Source organism: Peromyscus eremicus, chromosome 6 (genome assembly GCF_949786415.1).
Source record: "Peromyscus eremicus chromosome 6, PerEre_H2_v1, whole genome shotgun sequence".
NCBI lineage: Eukaryota > Metazoa > Chordata > Mammalia > Rodentia > Cricetidae > Peromyscus > Peromyscus eremicus.
The window spans coordinates 11,947,945-11,963,113 of NC_081421.1; the positions used below are offsets into that span (position 1 = coordinate 11,947,945).

General features: G+C 36.6%; 1 protein-coding gene across 8 annotated transcripts in view; it reads left to right on the forward strand.

Annotated features, from left to right (window-relative positions):
* Sclt1 (sodium channel and clathrin linker 1) overlaps positions 1–15,169 on the forward strand; it is a 115,991-nt gene that overhangs the window by 68,308 nt on the left and 32,514 nt on the right. For 6 of the 8 annotated variants that reach the window (XR_009379732.1, XM_059265148.1, XM_059265147.1 and 3 more), the window contains 4 exons: positions 3,806–3,880; positions 7,921–8,066; positions 12,196–12,388; positions 13,955–14,151. Coding sequence is in view for 5 of the 8 variants with exons in the window: in XM_059265148.1 (XP_059121131.1) it covers positions 3,806–3,880; positions 7,921–8,066; positions 12,196–12,388; positions 13,955–14,151 (611 nt within the window). In the remaining 3 variants the exon portion in view is untranslated. Of the gene's footprint in view, positions 1–3,805; positions 3,881–7,920; positions 8,067–12,195; positions 12,389–13,954; positions 14,207–15,169 lie in introns of all 8 variants that reach the window. The other 2 variants (XR_009379733.1, XR_009379734.1) reach the window with 1 other exon arrangement.

Here is a 15,169-nt window from a genome sequence, read left to right on the forward strand (position 1 = left end):
TACTTTACTATACTTTAATCATTTTATAGAGGTCCTGGATGTAAAAACCAGGAATGATTACTTTCTTCTTACTTAGTTTCACTTGTAGTAATGATGTAGAAACAGTTTGTAAAACCAATGGGATGCAGTATGACCTATTGGTCATATAAAATTGTCTTATTTTGCTTGTTCTTTTTCATAGATTATAAAAAAAAAAAACTCGCATCTTTGTGAAAGGAAGGAAAAATGTCTCTTTGCCACCGTCAAAGATAACTTTAATCAGCTGTAAATGGTATAAAAACAAATCTTACTGTTCTGTTTTCCAAAAAGAATGAGGACTGTCTAAGACTAGGGATCCTTAAAACAATGGTATAACAACCAACTCTTTATAAAACTCACTATATTCTATTTTGGCAATTTCATTATATAACAACTGTTTTATACTATATATCAAACACTTCTATACCTGAATAATTTTTTTAAAAGATATGTAACATTATCTAATATTATATTCTATGGAAAAATTGTGCTGTCTGGTTAAAAAATAATTTAAATATTAAAGCTATTTTTTAAAAATAGGAAGATTTCTAGAGTGGATTAGAAATACCCTCTTAGAGGCTGGGAGTGTAGCCTAGTTGGTAGAATGTATGCCTACTATGTGGGAAGCCCTGAGCACCACATAAACTGTGTGTTAGTACACACTTGTAAACCCAGCACTCTGAAGGTGAGGCAGGAGGACCAGAAGTTGAAGATTATTCTGGGTATGTAGAATTGATATCCTGAATGAAAAGACTTTTTATCAGGAGTACTGGAAGTCAGGAAAGCATTAAACAATGTATTTCAGATAAGATTCTGAAAGTGAGTAACTGCCAGTCAGCTTTACTGTATCTAGCAAATGTACATTTTAAAACTGATGGAGAAATAAAGACCTTTCATGACAAGAACAGACTAAAGCAGTTCATGACCACCAAGACAGTATTGCAGAAGATGCTAAAAGGAGACCTGTACACAGAGGAGGAAAGATCTAACTCAGGAGAACACAGCCAAGAGTGAATTCAATAAGAGGAATAAACAAGAAGTAGGAGAGAATTAGCCATGTCCAACTCAGGAAACCACCAAAGATCATCATGGGAATCAGGACAAAGAAAGTAGTAATGGTCAAACCAATTAGAAAACAATTGGCAAAATGACAAGAATCACTGGTGACCCTAAATGCAAATAGTTCTAGTTCTCCAATTAAAAGATACAGACTAGCTGTAAATGTAAGAAACTCACCTTACTGGCAAAAGCAAGCCAAAAGTGAATGAATGGTAATTGATGTACCCAGTGAGTGGAATCAGAAAATAAGCAGGATGCACCTTAACCAAATCTGACCTAAATAGCCTTCAAGCAAAAATTACATAGAAGGGATAAAGAAGGCCACTTCATATTAATAAAGGGAAGAAATCATCAATAAAATAAGTAAAGAAACATGACATCCAGTTTCATAGACTGACATTAAATGTACAGTTTGGTCCTGATAGAATGATAATGGAGGACTTATTTCATATCAATGTTGTCTTCCAGACTAAAATTCAGTAAAGAAACTTCAGTGTTGAACTACACTGTGAATTAGGCAATACACTTCTATAGAACACACAATTTTCTCAGCAGCCAATTGAGTTTTCTCTAAAATAGATCATAGTTTAGTCCATAAAGCAACTCTTAAAAAATACAGAATAATTGAAGTAATTCTTAATACTTATCAAGTCATGGGATAATAAAACTAGAAATGAGTAGCAAGGGAAATTACAAAGAAAACTGCAGATATATAAGAAGTACACCATTGAAGAAGTCCATAGAAGCTTAAAGCTTTCTAGAATCAAATGAATATAAAAGTCCATCTTGTGAGAGCCTGTAGAATACAGCAAAGACAGGTAGTTCTAAGAAAATGAGGAGGTGTAGGCTGTCTCTTTTTTTTAATGATCTCTATTTTATTTGAATAGGAGCTGGTGAGTGTGGCCTCTGTGCTATCAGTTTTAATATTTGTTAACCCTTTATAAAGTATGATTTTAGAAATACTTCACAAATGCTAGAAAAATTAATTTATATCCCAAGCAGGTATATCAGGTGTTATAAGCAAAGCTTTTAATAAAAACTTAAAAAGTTCATTTTAATATTATAGTACATTTTAATAGAACTAATATAATAGTATGGTAATTATAAATATTTCAACTTTTTTGTTTCATTTACCCATTTTTAACCGAGGTTAACCAAATACTGTCAGACCCATATCCCTTGATGTCAGTGGTATAAGTAGAGGCATAGATATATGCATAGTTACTCTTTTCTTCATAGGCCGCTTTCCAGATCAAGAAGTAAGATGTATCTGTGTTATTAACATATTGTCCTAGTTTACTTTCTGTTGCTGGGGTAAATTGCTGACAAAAACTACTTGAGAAGAAAGGGGTTTAGCTTAGCTTGTAGGTTATAGTCCGTAATCCAGGGAAGGAAATAAAGCAGAGACCATGGAGAAACGCTACTTACTGGCTCTTTATGACTTGCTCCGCCTGCTTTCAACCTAGGACCATGTGTCCCAGGGTGGCACCACCCACAGTTTGCGGTTCTTTAATCAAGAAAATGCTCCCATAGACAAGCCCACAGGCCAGTCTGCTGGAGGCCGTTTCTCAGTTGAGAGTCGTGACTCTAGTCTTGTCAAGTTGACAAAGACTAACTAGCACACATATGTATTCCAGTTACATCAGTGGCATTATAAACATAGCAGAAGTCACCAGGTTAGCATCATAAAACTACCACTCAGCAGACAGAGAGACAGGAGGATCTTGAGTTCAAGTTTGAGGGCAGCCTGGGCCATGTAGTGAGACTATGAAAAATACTCCCCCAGAAAAACAAAACCTTTTATAGATAAGTACCTTATCATATATATGAATATATATAGGACATTAAAAATGATTTTCCTACGAACTGAGTCCTATTAACAACAACAACAACAAAAAATCCTACCTTATTATTTGTAACAGAGTTCAAGGTAATCAATCAATTCTGGGTCACAGTTTAAAAGCTTGGCTTTAGATTTTGGAAACACTGAGGATGTTTGTATAATTATGAAAAAATGTATATCACTAGTGGTATACAGTCAACAAAGCAGGTTCACAATAAAACTATGCTTAATCTCAAATAAGTAGAAAAATAATTATGAAGAACTCACTGGTTGATTCTTGTGCTTTTAGTATCTTGGCAAAATAATTGTCAGTTGTTAGTTGATATACTTGTTAAATTACTAAGTAAAATGTTTGGTACACAAAGTCTTTTAGTTATATATGTTTCAATGTTTTATGCTCATGCTAATAGATTTCCCTGGATTTTGGATATTTTGTAAAGAAAAATTGTTAGAAATCTGCACTTTGTATACCAAATGTTTTCCTTGGCATTTTGTGACACTGTCCGGTTCCTTTTTCAAGATAATTTGGTAATATTATATGAAAAGAGAACCTGTAATATCCCCCAAAAAAGCTCATTTTTTTCTCACATGAGTATGCCAGCCTCTGCCTCTTACTTATTCTGTTAATTTCTTGATATCCTAAAGCTAAAGGCAATTAATGAAATCCTGAGATAGGTCACTTTTTGAAGGTTGACAGTTACTATGCCCAGTAATTAGCCTAACTTAGTTGTAAGTACTATGTACTTACATAAGTACTATGGCCTTACTTAGTTGATGAGGTAACTGTAATATTCTTGTTATGAACAAACCATTTCCTTTTCCATTTTTTTCTCACCTTAATGTTTCACTAGATACATTTATTTGCATTTTGACTTGATTTTGTAGGACTGTGATGAAAAGCAAGGTCAGATCGATCGAGCCATCAGAGGGAAAAGAGCGGTGGAAGAAGAACTCGAGAAGGTAAGAAGGAAGTACAGCTGCCTTAAGGCAGCTGCAGGCTTCTACATTGCTGCCTGCTCTGCTCACACTTGCCTTCTAAGTACTCTGGGCAGTATTACTCAAATGTAACTAAAGTCTCATTTAAATATTCCTATCACCTACATCCATTTATTTCTAAGAATACCCATATCCTTTGAACTTTGTACTTCAGGGTATAACTTTCTTAAATATCCATATTTATTGCTCTAGCCTTATCCCAAAAGTAGTTTTCATTTTGTCTTTTTTTTGTTAACTTTATGCCAACTTACTGAGGTTAGAATAAGGTATAATAGGTATATACAACCAAAATATCATAGGATTGCTATGAATTTTACCTTTGTGTATGTATGTGTGTGTGTATGTGTGTGTATGCAGATGTACTTGTGTGTATAGAGTCCAGAGGTTGACTTTGATGTCTTCCTCAATCTTTCTCCACCTTATTTTTTGAGATAGAGTCTCACTGAAACTGCAGCTAATGAACTCAGCTAGATAGTTGGCCAGCAACCCCAAAAGTAACATGAATTTCTGCCACCCTAGGGCTAGGATTATAGACACATGCCTCCACAGCCAGCTTTGATGCAAGTGTTGATACCACAACCAGTTTACTGACTGAGTTAGTTCTCTGCCCCAGATTTTTACCTTTTAAGAATATAATAATTAGGGGGCTAGAGAGATAAGCAGTTAAGGGCACTGGTTGCTCTTCCAGAGACCTGGGTTCAATTCCTAGCACCCATGTGGAAGCTCACAACCTTCTGTAACTCCAGTTCCAGGGTATCCAGTGCCCTGATCTGACCTCTGTGGGCACTAGGCACTCAACAAGATACACAGCCCTACATGGAGGCAAAACATTCATACACATAAGATAAAATATTTTTTATTATTTTTAATTTTATAATTTAATTTTACATATCTGCCGCCGATTCCCCTGTCCTCCCTCCTCCCGCCCTTCCCCCTCCTTCCGTCCTCCCCCCAATCCACCCCCCATTCCCATCTCCTCCAGGGCAAGGACTCCCCTGGGGATTCAGCTCAGCCTAGTAGATTCAGTCTAGGCAGGTCCAGTCCCCTCCTCCCTTCACCCAGGCTGAGCAAAGTGTCCCAGCATAGGCCCCAGGCTCCAAAAAGCCAGCTCATGTACCAAGGACAGGTCCTGGTCCCACTGCCTGGGAGCCTCCCAAACAGTTCAAGCTAATCAACTGTCTCACTTATCCAGAGGGCCTGATACAGTTGGGGGCTTCTCAGCTATTTGTTCATAGTTCATGTGTTTCCACTAGTTTGGCTATTTGTCCCTGTGCTTTTTCCAATCATGGTCTGAACAACTCTCGCTCGTATAATCCCTCCTCTTTCTCGCCAGTTGGACTCCCAGAGCTCCACCTGGGGCCTGGCCGTGGATCTCTGCATCCGCTTCCATCAGTCATTGGATGAGAGTTCTAGCATGACAGTTAGGGTGTTTGGCCATCCGATCACCAGAGTAGGTCAGTTCGGCTTTCTCTCGACCATTGCCAGTAGTCTATTGTGGAGATATCTTTGTACAGCCACTTTGGAAATCAATATGGCGCTTTCGTAGAAAATTGGGAATCAATCTCCCCCAAGACCCAGCTATACCACTCTTCGGCATATTCCCAAGGAATGCTCAATCATACCACAAGGGCACATGCTCAGCTATATTCAAAGCAGCATTGTTTGTAATAGCCAGAACCTGGAAACAACCTAGATGCCCTTCATCTGAAGAATGGATAAATAAAATGTGGTACATATACACAATGGAGTACTACTCAGCAGAGAAAAACAATGACATCATGAGGTTTGCAGGCAAATGGATGGATCTAGAAAAAATCATCCTGAGTGAGGTAACCCAGACTCAGAAAGACAAACATGGTATGTACTCACTCATAAGTGGATACTAGATGTAAAGCAAAGGATAAGCAGACTGCAACTCACAATTCCAGGGAGGCTACCTAGTAAAGAGGACCCTAAGAAAGACATAGGGATCACCCAATGACAGAGAAATGGATGAGATCTACATGAGCAAACTGGACATGAGAGGGGGGTAATGAAGGGCAAGGGTTGGTGGAAAGAGAGCTTAGGGGAGCGGGAGATCCCAGCTGGATCAAGAACAGGGAGGGAGAACAAGAAAAGAGAGACTATGATAAATGAAGACCCCCACGAGAATAGGAGGAAGCAAAGTACTAGAGAGGGCCCCAGAAATCCACAAAGATAAAATATTTTTAAAGAATATAAAAGTAGATAAAATACTTCCCCCAATGATGTTTGAAGTAAAAACTACATCTTAAAAAAACAGTTGCATGTTTTTTCATTAACAGTGAATATCCCACTGTTCTTAAGTGCCTTGAGAAAGAAAGGGCAACCAAATATGAGCACTTACCACATTTAAGGTGCTATGATAGTAACTTGCCTAGAAAAGCTAAATAACTCACACAGTGTTAAAAAACACTAAGCATTGAAGTCAGGATTTAACTTTGAAAGGCAAACTCCATGGCATTCAAAGTATGTGATATATCCTTGTTGTCAAAAATAATGACAAAATCAGGTAGTAAAACAGTATTTACAAAGCAGAACCTAGAATATGGCTTCATTTGGGGGAAAAAAGCATATGCACATGTGTTCCAAGGTAAACACTTTTGGCTATCACCCTCCTAAAGGTAGATCCTTCCAGATTTCCTTCATGTAATGTAAGCTCTATTTAGAATGTTGCCAGACATATATCAAGCTTCAGGCTGATTTTTTTAATATTACATGGCATAGGTTATATTAGTGCAATGGAAAACTTAGAAGGCACAGCAACCAGTTCTCTATTGTCCACACAGCAATGAGCCAAAGCCATAGCACCGTAGGACTACAGTGGTGCTCAATGTCCCAGCAAAGAGTACTGACATACTGACATTTAACCTCTGTAGAAAGACAGCACTGTCTTGCCAGTGGGGACAACCTAGGTGACTCAGCAAAGCAGCCTTCTTGGGAGGGCAGTTAGATGAACTATTTGTCCGAAAATGTGACCTGGACCTCAGGGCCTGCTATAATTAGCCCCTGTGCTACAAGAGCAAGCCCAGACTCTAGCTGACCTTGAGCACAACTACCCCTGAGAAAGGTAACTCTGATATTAGCTATGTTGTTGCCCAGATAACTCAGAGCAAAGTTCTAGAACTTTAAGATCTCTAGTTACACTAAAACATACTCTTCCTTTTGGGTATTTCATTAGAAAATTGTATTGAAGAATATTCACTAATTACTGCACTTTTTTGTAGCTCGAGTTTTCCTGCCTGGCCCACAGTCAGGGCAAATCTCTCTCACCTGCCAGTCCTACAGCCACTCAAACCCGACCAAGTAAACACAGAGACTTATATTGGTTACAAACTGTATGGCCGTGGCAGGCTTCTTGCTAACTGTTCTTACAGCTTAAATTAATCCATTTCTATAAATCTATACCTTGCCACATGGCTCGTGGCTTACCAGCAACTTCTCATGCTGTTTCTCATCATGGCGGCTGGCAATGTCTCTCTGACTCAGCCTTCCACTTCCCAGCTTTATTCTCCTTGTCCCACCTATACTTCTTGCCTAGCCAATGGCCAATCAGTGTTTTATTTATTGACCAATCAGCAACACATTTGCCATACAGAACATCCCACAGCACTTTTTTCTTTCTTTGATGTTTTAGGGTGAAACTTGGGGCCTTGTACATTCTTAGGAAGGGGTCTACCATTAAGCTACGTACCCAACCCAACTACTACTTGTTTTTAAATTGGCATTTTAAGCATTTTTTAAAAGTTTCAGCAGGTGTTTTATATTTCTGTATTAGTTAAATAGTTTACAGTGAGCATGATTTCAAACTCTTTAGCTGTCAGTTTATAGCATTTTATTTTGTAAATGAATCAATCATAGGTGTCTTTGAAAAACTTCTTACAGTAGGAAGAGATGAATACATAGTCATGACTTTATTTCTCACATTATTTATTTATTGAGATAATTTCTTCCTATAAGGTAATGTTTATAAGCCTCTCCCTCAGATTTACCGTGAAGGCAAACAGGATGAAGGTGATTACAGAAAATTGGAAGAAATGCACCAAAGATGTCTTGCTGCAGAGCGTTCAAAAGATGATCTTCAGCTAAAACTAAAGAGTGCAGAAAATAGAATAAAACAACTTGAAATTAAGTAAGTTTTTTTTTACATTTCCTGTGTTAACATTTTAAGCATTCACATAGGTTTTGGTGAGTTACTTACCTTTTTATAGAACTTATTAAAACAATCAAATATGGTTTTTTTTTATTTTTATTGTTTTTTTTTTTTGGTTTTTCGAGACAGGGTTTCTCTGTGTAGCTTTGAGCCTTTCCTGGATCTCGCTCTGTAGATCAGGCTGGCCTCGAACTCACAAAGATCCACCTGCCTCTGCCTCCCGAGTGCTGGGATTAAAGGCATGTGCCAACACTGCCCAGCCAAATAAGTTTTTTATAATTTCTCTTTTTATTAGTTTTTAAGTTGGCATACAAAATAATGCATTTAGTGATAGCATTTTCATACTCATGAATCATAATCTTGTAATTTGTTCCCCTCCCACACTGCCCTCTTCTATGTCCCCTGCCTACCCTATGGTTGGTTTCCTTGCCACACCCTAAATAGTCTTCCCTCTCTCCTAAGATATCCTCCTAGCACTCTCAGGATTCCATTCCATCTCTCGAATGCACACATAAACACACACACACACACACACACACACACACACACACGCACGCACACACACACACACACGCACACACCCCATTTATACACATAGTAATAAATATATTTCTTGGTCTAGCTTGCCTGGCTTGGTACAATGATTTCCAGTTGCATCAACTTTCTTGAAAATATCATAATTTCATTTTCCTTTATTGCTGAATGAAACATCACTGTATTTATGTACATTTCCATTATCCATTCATCTGTTGGTAAACAACTAGGCTTGTTCCATTTCCTTCCTGGCTATTGTGAGTAGAGATGCAAAGAATGTGCTAGTATCTCTATGGTATGTTGATTTAGAATATGAGTATGTGTGTACATATATATGTATATATCTCCAAGTTGGGTTATATTTGTTCTTTTTTTTTTTTTTTTTCCTAGTTTGGAGACTTCCATACTGATTTCCATAATGGTTGCATAAGTTTAGATTCCTACAATCAGTGACTAAGAGCTCTTCCTTCCTTACAGCCTTGACAGCTTTTGTTTTACTTTCTTGGGGTGAGATAGAAATCACAAAGCAATTTTAGTTTGCATTTCCCTGATTGCTAAAGATGTTGAATATTTGTCCATATATTTACTGACCATTTATATTTCTTTTGAGATCTACTTAGTTCATTAACCACCTTACTCATCAGATGATTAGTTTTATGTTATTTAGTGTTTTTAATTCATTTTCAGTTTCTTTTATGTATTCTAGATTCTAGATTTAATCCCCTTCTAGATAAATTGTTAGCACATGTTTTTGTGCAATATGAAGCCTGGATTTCACTTACAGTTTATTTTGCAGAAGCTTTTGTAGGTCATGCAATCTCTTAGATCAATTCTTAGTATTATTTCTTAAGCTATTACTCTATTTTCCAGATAATTCTTGCTATGTTGATATCTTGAGGTATTTTCTGTATGTTCTCCCCTAACAATTTTAAACATTAAAGTTCTTAATTTACTTTTGATTGATTTTTGTACAAAGTGAAAGAAAAGTACTAGTTTTCTTCTACTACATGTGACTGTCCAATTCTCCCAGCACCACTTATCCAAGAGGTTTTTTTGTTTTCATTTGTTTGGTTCTTTTCCTCTGAAGTATATTTCTGAAACCTTTATCAAGAATCAGGTGACCGGGTTTATTTCTGGGTTCTCTGTTCTATTCTTTTCATCTTTGTGTCTATGCTGTTTCTGGTTTTGTGACTGTGTAATGTAACTTGGAATAAGATACTGTGATACTTCTAGCATTGCTCAGTGTCTTTTGTGCTTCTATGAATTTTAGGATTTTTTTTTTTCCTAATTCTGTGAAGAATACCAGTAGAATTTTTATGGGGATTGCATTGAATATGTAGGTGACTTTAAAGTAATTCAGTCATTTTTACTATGTTAATTCTGTTGATCCATGAGCCTGAGAATTTTTTTTTCTGTCTTCTAGTATCTTCAGTTTCTTCAGAGTTTTACATTTTTCATTGTAGAGATCTTTGGCTTCCTTGATTAGTTATATTATTAAGGTTTTGTTTTTTGTTTTTTGTTTTTTAAGGGATTGTTTCCCTTATGTTTTTATCAGTGTTTGTTATATATTGGTCTATTAAAAAGCTACTGGTTTCTTGCATTGATTTTTGTATCATGGTGCTGTGTTGAAAGTGTTTGTCAGTTCTAAGAGGTTTTGTGTTGAATTGTTAGGTTCCCTTTTGTATGACAACATACATCTGCAAATAGAAATAACTTGGCTTCTTCCTCTTCTACTTGTATCCTTTTTATTACTTCCTCTTGTGTTACTGCTATTGTTAAGACTCCAGTCACTACTTTGAATAAAAGTGAAGAGAGCTGACACTGTCTCATTCCTGATTTTCAAGGAAGTGCATGAAGCCTTTTTCCATTTACTATGATGTTGGCTATTTTATCATGGGTAGCTTTTCTTATGTTGAGGTATGATCCTTGAATTCCTGGTTTTTTATCAAGGGAGTTGAACTTCGTTGAAGGCCATTCTGCATCTATTAAGATGACTGCATTATTTCCATTCTTGAATCTATAACTGTAATATATTACATTTGTAGAAAACATGTTGAATCATGCTTTCATGTTGAATGTTCTTTTTGATGTGTAGTTGGTGGTTGGTTGGTGGTGATGGTGGGTGGTTGGTTGGTGGTGGTTGGGTGGTGGTGGTGGTGGTTGTGGTATTATGAACTTCTGTTAGGAGGCACACATGTGGTTGCTTCTGTTGCAGCATCTTTTGATACTAATGTCCTTTTATGACCAATGCCTGTGTATACTATTTTATTGGTAAGTTGATTATTGGAATTTTACTATTTAAAAAGAAAACATAGCTATGTGTGTTATAGGAATGAACAATTTTTTATATAGAATTAAAACTGTCTGTTATAGAAATGAATGATTTCATATAGAACTTAAAACTTAAAAGAATGTGGGAAGGATTAGGAAAGCAAAATTCTAAAACAGGACAGAGATGAATCAGTTCAGAGTCAATCATAAGCATTGGGGAAGTTAGGGTTGGAATAGAACCATAAACTGTGGTTCATGGTAGTAAAACTGCCATCAGGTTAAAAACTGTTTATGCATATTAAAAATTTCTCTCCTTATAAGTTACTTTTAGCCAATAATTGAGTTGTTTAGCTTTTTATTTTAAGACTAGGTCTCATGCTATAGCATATGCTAGCTTGGAACTTACTATGTAGCCCAGGTTGGCTTCAAACACAAGGTAATCCTCCTGCCTTAGGTTTCCATGGGCTGGGATAACAAGCATGAACCACCATGCCCACCAATATTTCTATTAAGCCATCACAATATTAGTAGCATTTATATAGCTATGTGTGTTATAGGAATGAAAAATTTTTTATATAGAATTAAAACTGTCTGTTATAGAAATGAATGATTTCTATATTTCTAATGTGACAAATAGAAACCAGACTATGTTCGGAGTGATTGGTTATCTGTAATTGAAAGATGTAAATTTCAGAAAATAGGAATGAAAATTAGCTATTGATTGAAACAAATGTTTAAAGAATACCTGATCTAATATCCATGGCTGAGAAATTTCAAGAAAACAACCTATTAACCTGTGCTAAAATAAGCTTATTTAATTTGAATTTATAAAGCCCTGTTCTAAGGTGTATAACAGGAAATTGCAGATTGATTTCACTTTAATTTGTGAGGTGGTCAGCTGTTGTGTTTTCCTATGCTACTAACATTAAGTAAAAGTTTGACTAGCAGCTCTTTCATCTGTCTACTATTGGGTCCACATTGTTCTCTTGATGTAGCAATTCTTAACACCAGGAAAAAATTGAAAGATATTTCATGTTGATTTTCTAAAAGAGTAATAGCAGATCAGCTTGTCTATCCTTACTTAATTGTTAAATTAAATGCATTTACCTGGTATTACATACATTTTGAAACCACATTACTCAAAAAGAGGGCTGTGGATATAGCCGTGGGCTTAATCTCCAAGACCATGCTGAAGTGAAAAGAAATGACTCAGAATAAAGAAAACAGAAATCTAAATTGTAAAATGTACATGTCTTGATCTTTTGTGTTTTGTTTCATTTATTTAAAAAAAAACAAAAACCAGTTCCTCAGAAGAGATATCACGTTCCCATGAAATGATCCAGAAACTTCAAACTGTGCTGGAGTCTGAGAGGGAGAACTGTGGCTTTGTCAGTGAGCAAAGGCTAAAGCTTCAGCAAGAAAATGAGCAACTACAGAAGGAAACTGAGGATTTGAGAAAAATTGCTCTGGAGGCCCAAAAAAAAGCAAAATTAAAGGTATTTTCAAAAATGAGTTAAATGTATTCTTGGGAAAATCAAAGTATAGAGAATATTCATTAGAGTCCTAATAAAACATTTTTCAGGTCGTGTGTGTGTGTGTGTGTGTGTGTGTGTGTGTGTGTGTGTATGCGTGTATGCATGTGTGTGTGGCATGCATGCACCTCTCATCAAATAATACGAAATCGTAATTCAAAGTACTAACTAGTAGAACTTGGAAAGCGTTCTGGAACCTGATTGTCTTCTCTATATATACACAATTTTTAAAAACATATTTTCCAACCATACAACAAACAGTTCTTCCTGCCAAAGCAAGTTAAACAGCACTAACAGAACTGTAGCTTACACAGCTTTATAGTCTGCCATACTCTCTCCTCCAACTTCTCAGACACTGAATTTCTTAAAGATCAGTAAGAGGATGTTCCATCAGTTTTTTCTGAGAGACCCTCCTAGCAAGTGTAAAAACAGCAGCAAGAAGAATGCACAGGGCAAAGGCTCATATGAGAAAAATCCTTACCTTTTCTTTTCTCTCCCCTTTCTCTTTTTACTCTGTGATAATCCATGTAAGGCACTTTCAAGAAACAGGTATTCCATCAGCATCTCTTTTCCCTCCATTCCATGCCATTTTTGTGAATGGCACTAGGTTTTTATAGTAAAGATCCTCATCTTCCAGGCTCACAGTGAGGATGTAAAGTAGCAGTACTGTTGTTTCACTTTGCTTATTGCTGCTGCAAGGAATCAAAGGAAGTCATATGCTGACCTAGTTCCTGTCAACTGCAGTTATTGACTGTCTTCTATTGCAGGTATCCAGGGCGGTGTAGGCATTTATAAGAATGTGAAATCTTAAATGAAAAATAGTCATGTGTCTTACAAAGATATTTTTACTCAGTAAAATATGAAAAAGAACCCTATCAATATAAAGCTACAGTAATTAAGACAGTATTGTCAACTTTAGAATAATCATATTGATCAGTAGTACAAAATAAAGTCCAGATATAAATTTCATTTTAATGAAGACTTAATTTTGTAGCAGAAGCACATTGTGGTTCAAGAGGAAAGGAATTATCTTTATAATTATAATATTAGTCCAATTAGATCCATATTTAAAAGATAAAATGACATTTCATCACACCATATATACAAAGTAATTTGTGCTATCTTACAGACTTAAAAATAAAATATATGGCACACAGCTTTATTCGCAGTATGTGAGAGGCAGAAGCAGTTGGATGGATCTCTGAGTTCGAGGCCAGCCTGGTCTACAGAGTGAGTTCCAGGACAGCCAGGGCTATACAGAGAAACCACACACACACACACACACACACACACACACACACACACACACAAAAAAAAATTACAGTCCATGGTAGTTGTATTTTTCACTAAAGTATACATAGATTTCATTTGTAGTAGAGACAAATTGTAAGCTTAACTGCTTACTTGGATGCCTCGCCCAAAGGTTTCTAAATCTCATGAGCACAGTGGATTACTCTGTTTGTGTGTGACATTGGCTGACATAGCTCCTAGAATCCTGAGAGGAAAGTGACGATTCCTTTTACTCCTTAGGTCAGCACAATGGAGCATCAGTTCTCAATAAAGGAGCACGGGTTTGAAGTTCAGTTGAGAGAGATGGAGGACAGTAATCGGAATTCTGTTGTTGAACTAAGGCATCTATTAGCAGCTCAGCAAAAGGCAGCCAACAGGTGGAAAGAAGAAACAAAGAAACTTACCGAAAGTGCAGAAATGAGGATCAGCAGTCTCAAGTAGGTTCACTGTTTGCAGTTGCCTGATACTTGTTTTGCAAACCAGCAATACAAAGTAAGTTTACTATTAATAATTATTTAACATTTGATGTTTTACAGAAGAAGTAATTTAAAGCTGTAGTTTACTGTTCTGCTCTATTTGGTTTTGTGAATTTTTTTTTTTAATGTGTAATTCTGAGAAGTGGATGATAGCTCTCTCAGTAAAGTACTAGCAAGCATGGGAACCTGAATTTGATCCCCAAAACCCACATTAAAAGAAAAAAAGTTAGTTATGGTGGCATGTGCTTGTAATACCATGGAGAGACAGATAGATACTTGGATACTTGGGCTCACTGGCCAGCCATCCTTGCCTATTTACTTAGTTCCTGTTCAGTGAGAGACTGTCTCAAAAAAAGAAAAAATAGTAGATGACACCCATGGTTGCTCTCTGTCTGCACACACAGACAAACACACATACATGCACATATTACACAATAAGGAATGTAAGTCTGGATGTTATATTTTTATTAGAAAGTATTTACTGAAGTACTATAAAATATTAAGCATGGGGCCAGTGAGACAGTTTAGTGGCTAAAGTGCTCGCTGCACAATCATAAAGACCCAAATTCAGATCCCAGCACCCCAGTCAAAAGCTAAGCATGGTGGTATGCACCAGCACTGAACAGAAGAGGGCATCCTAGGGCCTGACCCTCCAGCCAGCCTAGCCAAATCAGTAAGCTCCAGATTCACTGAGAGATACAGAGTAATTGAGCAAGACATCAGGTGTTGACCTCTGACCTCTGCATGAACACATACACAAAAGCATATATGATTACACACTCCCCCCTCCCTCCCAATACACACACACCAAAAAGAGAAAGGAAAAAAAATTGGCATTCTAAATCAAATAAAATGCCTTGTTTTTATTAATTTAGTGAATATTCTACATAATACAGTGGCTTGGGGAGGACACAGAAGTATAGACTCTTAACATATATATATTTAGCACATGTGACATTTAGAATTCATTTGGCCTATG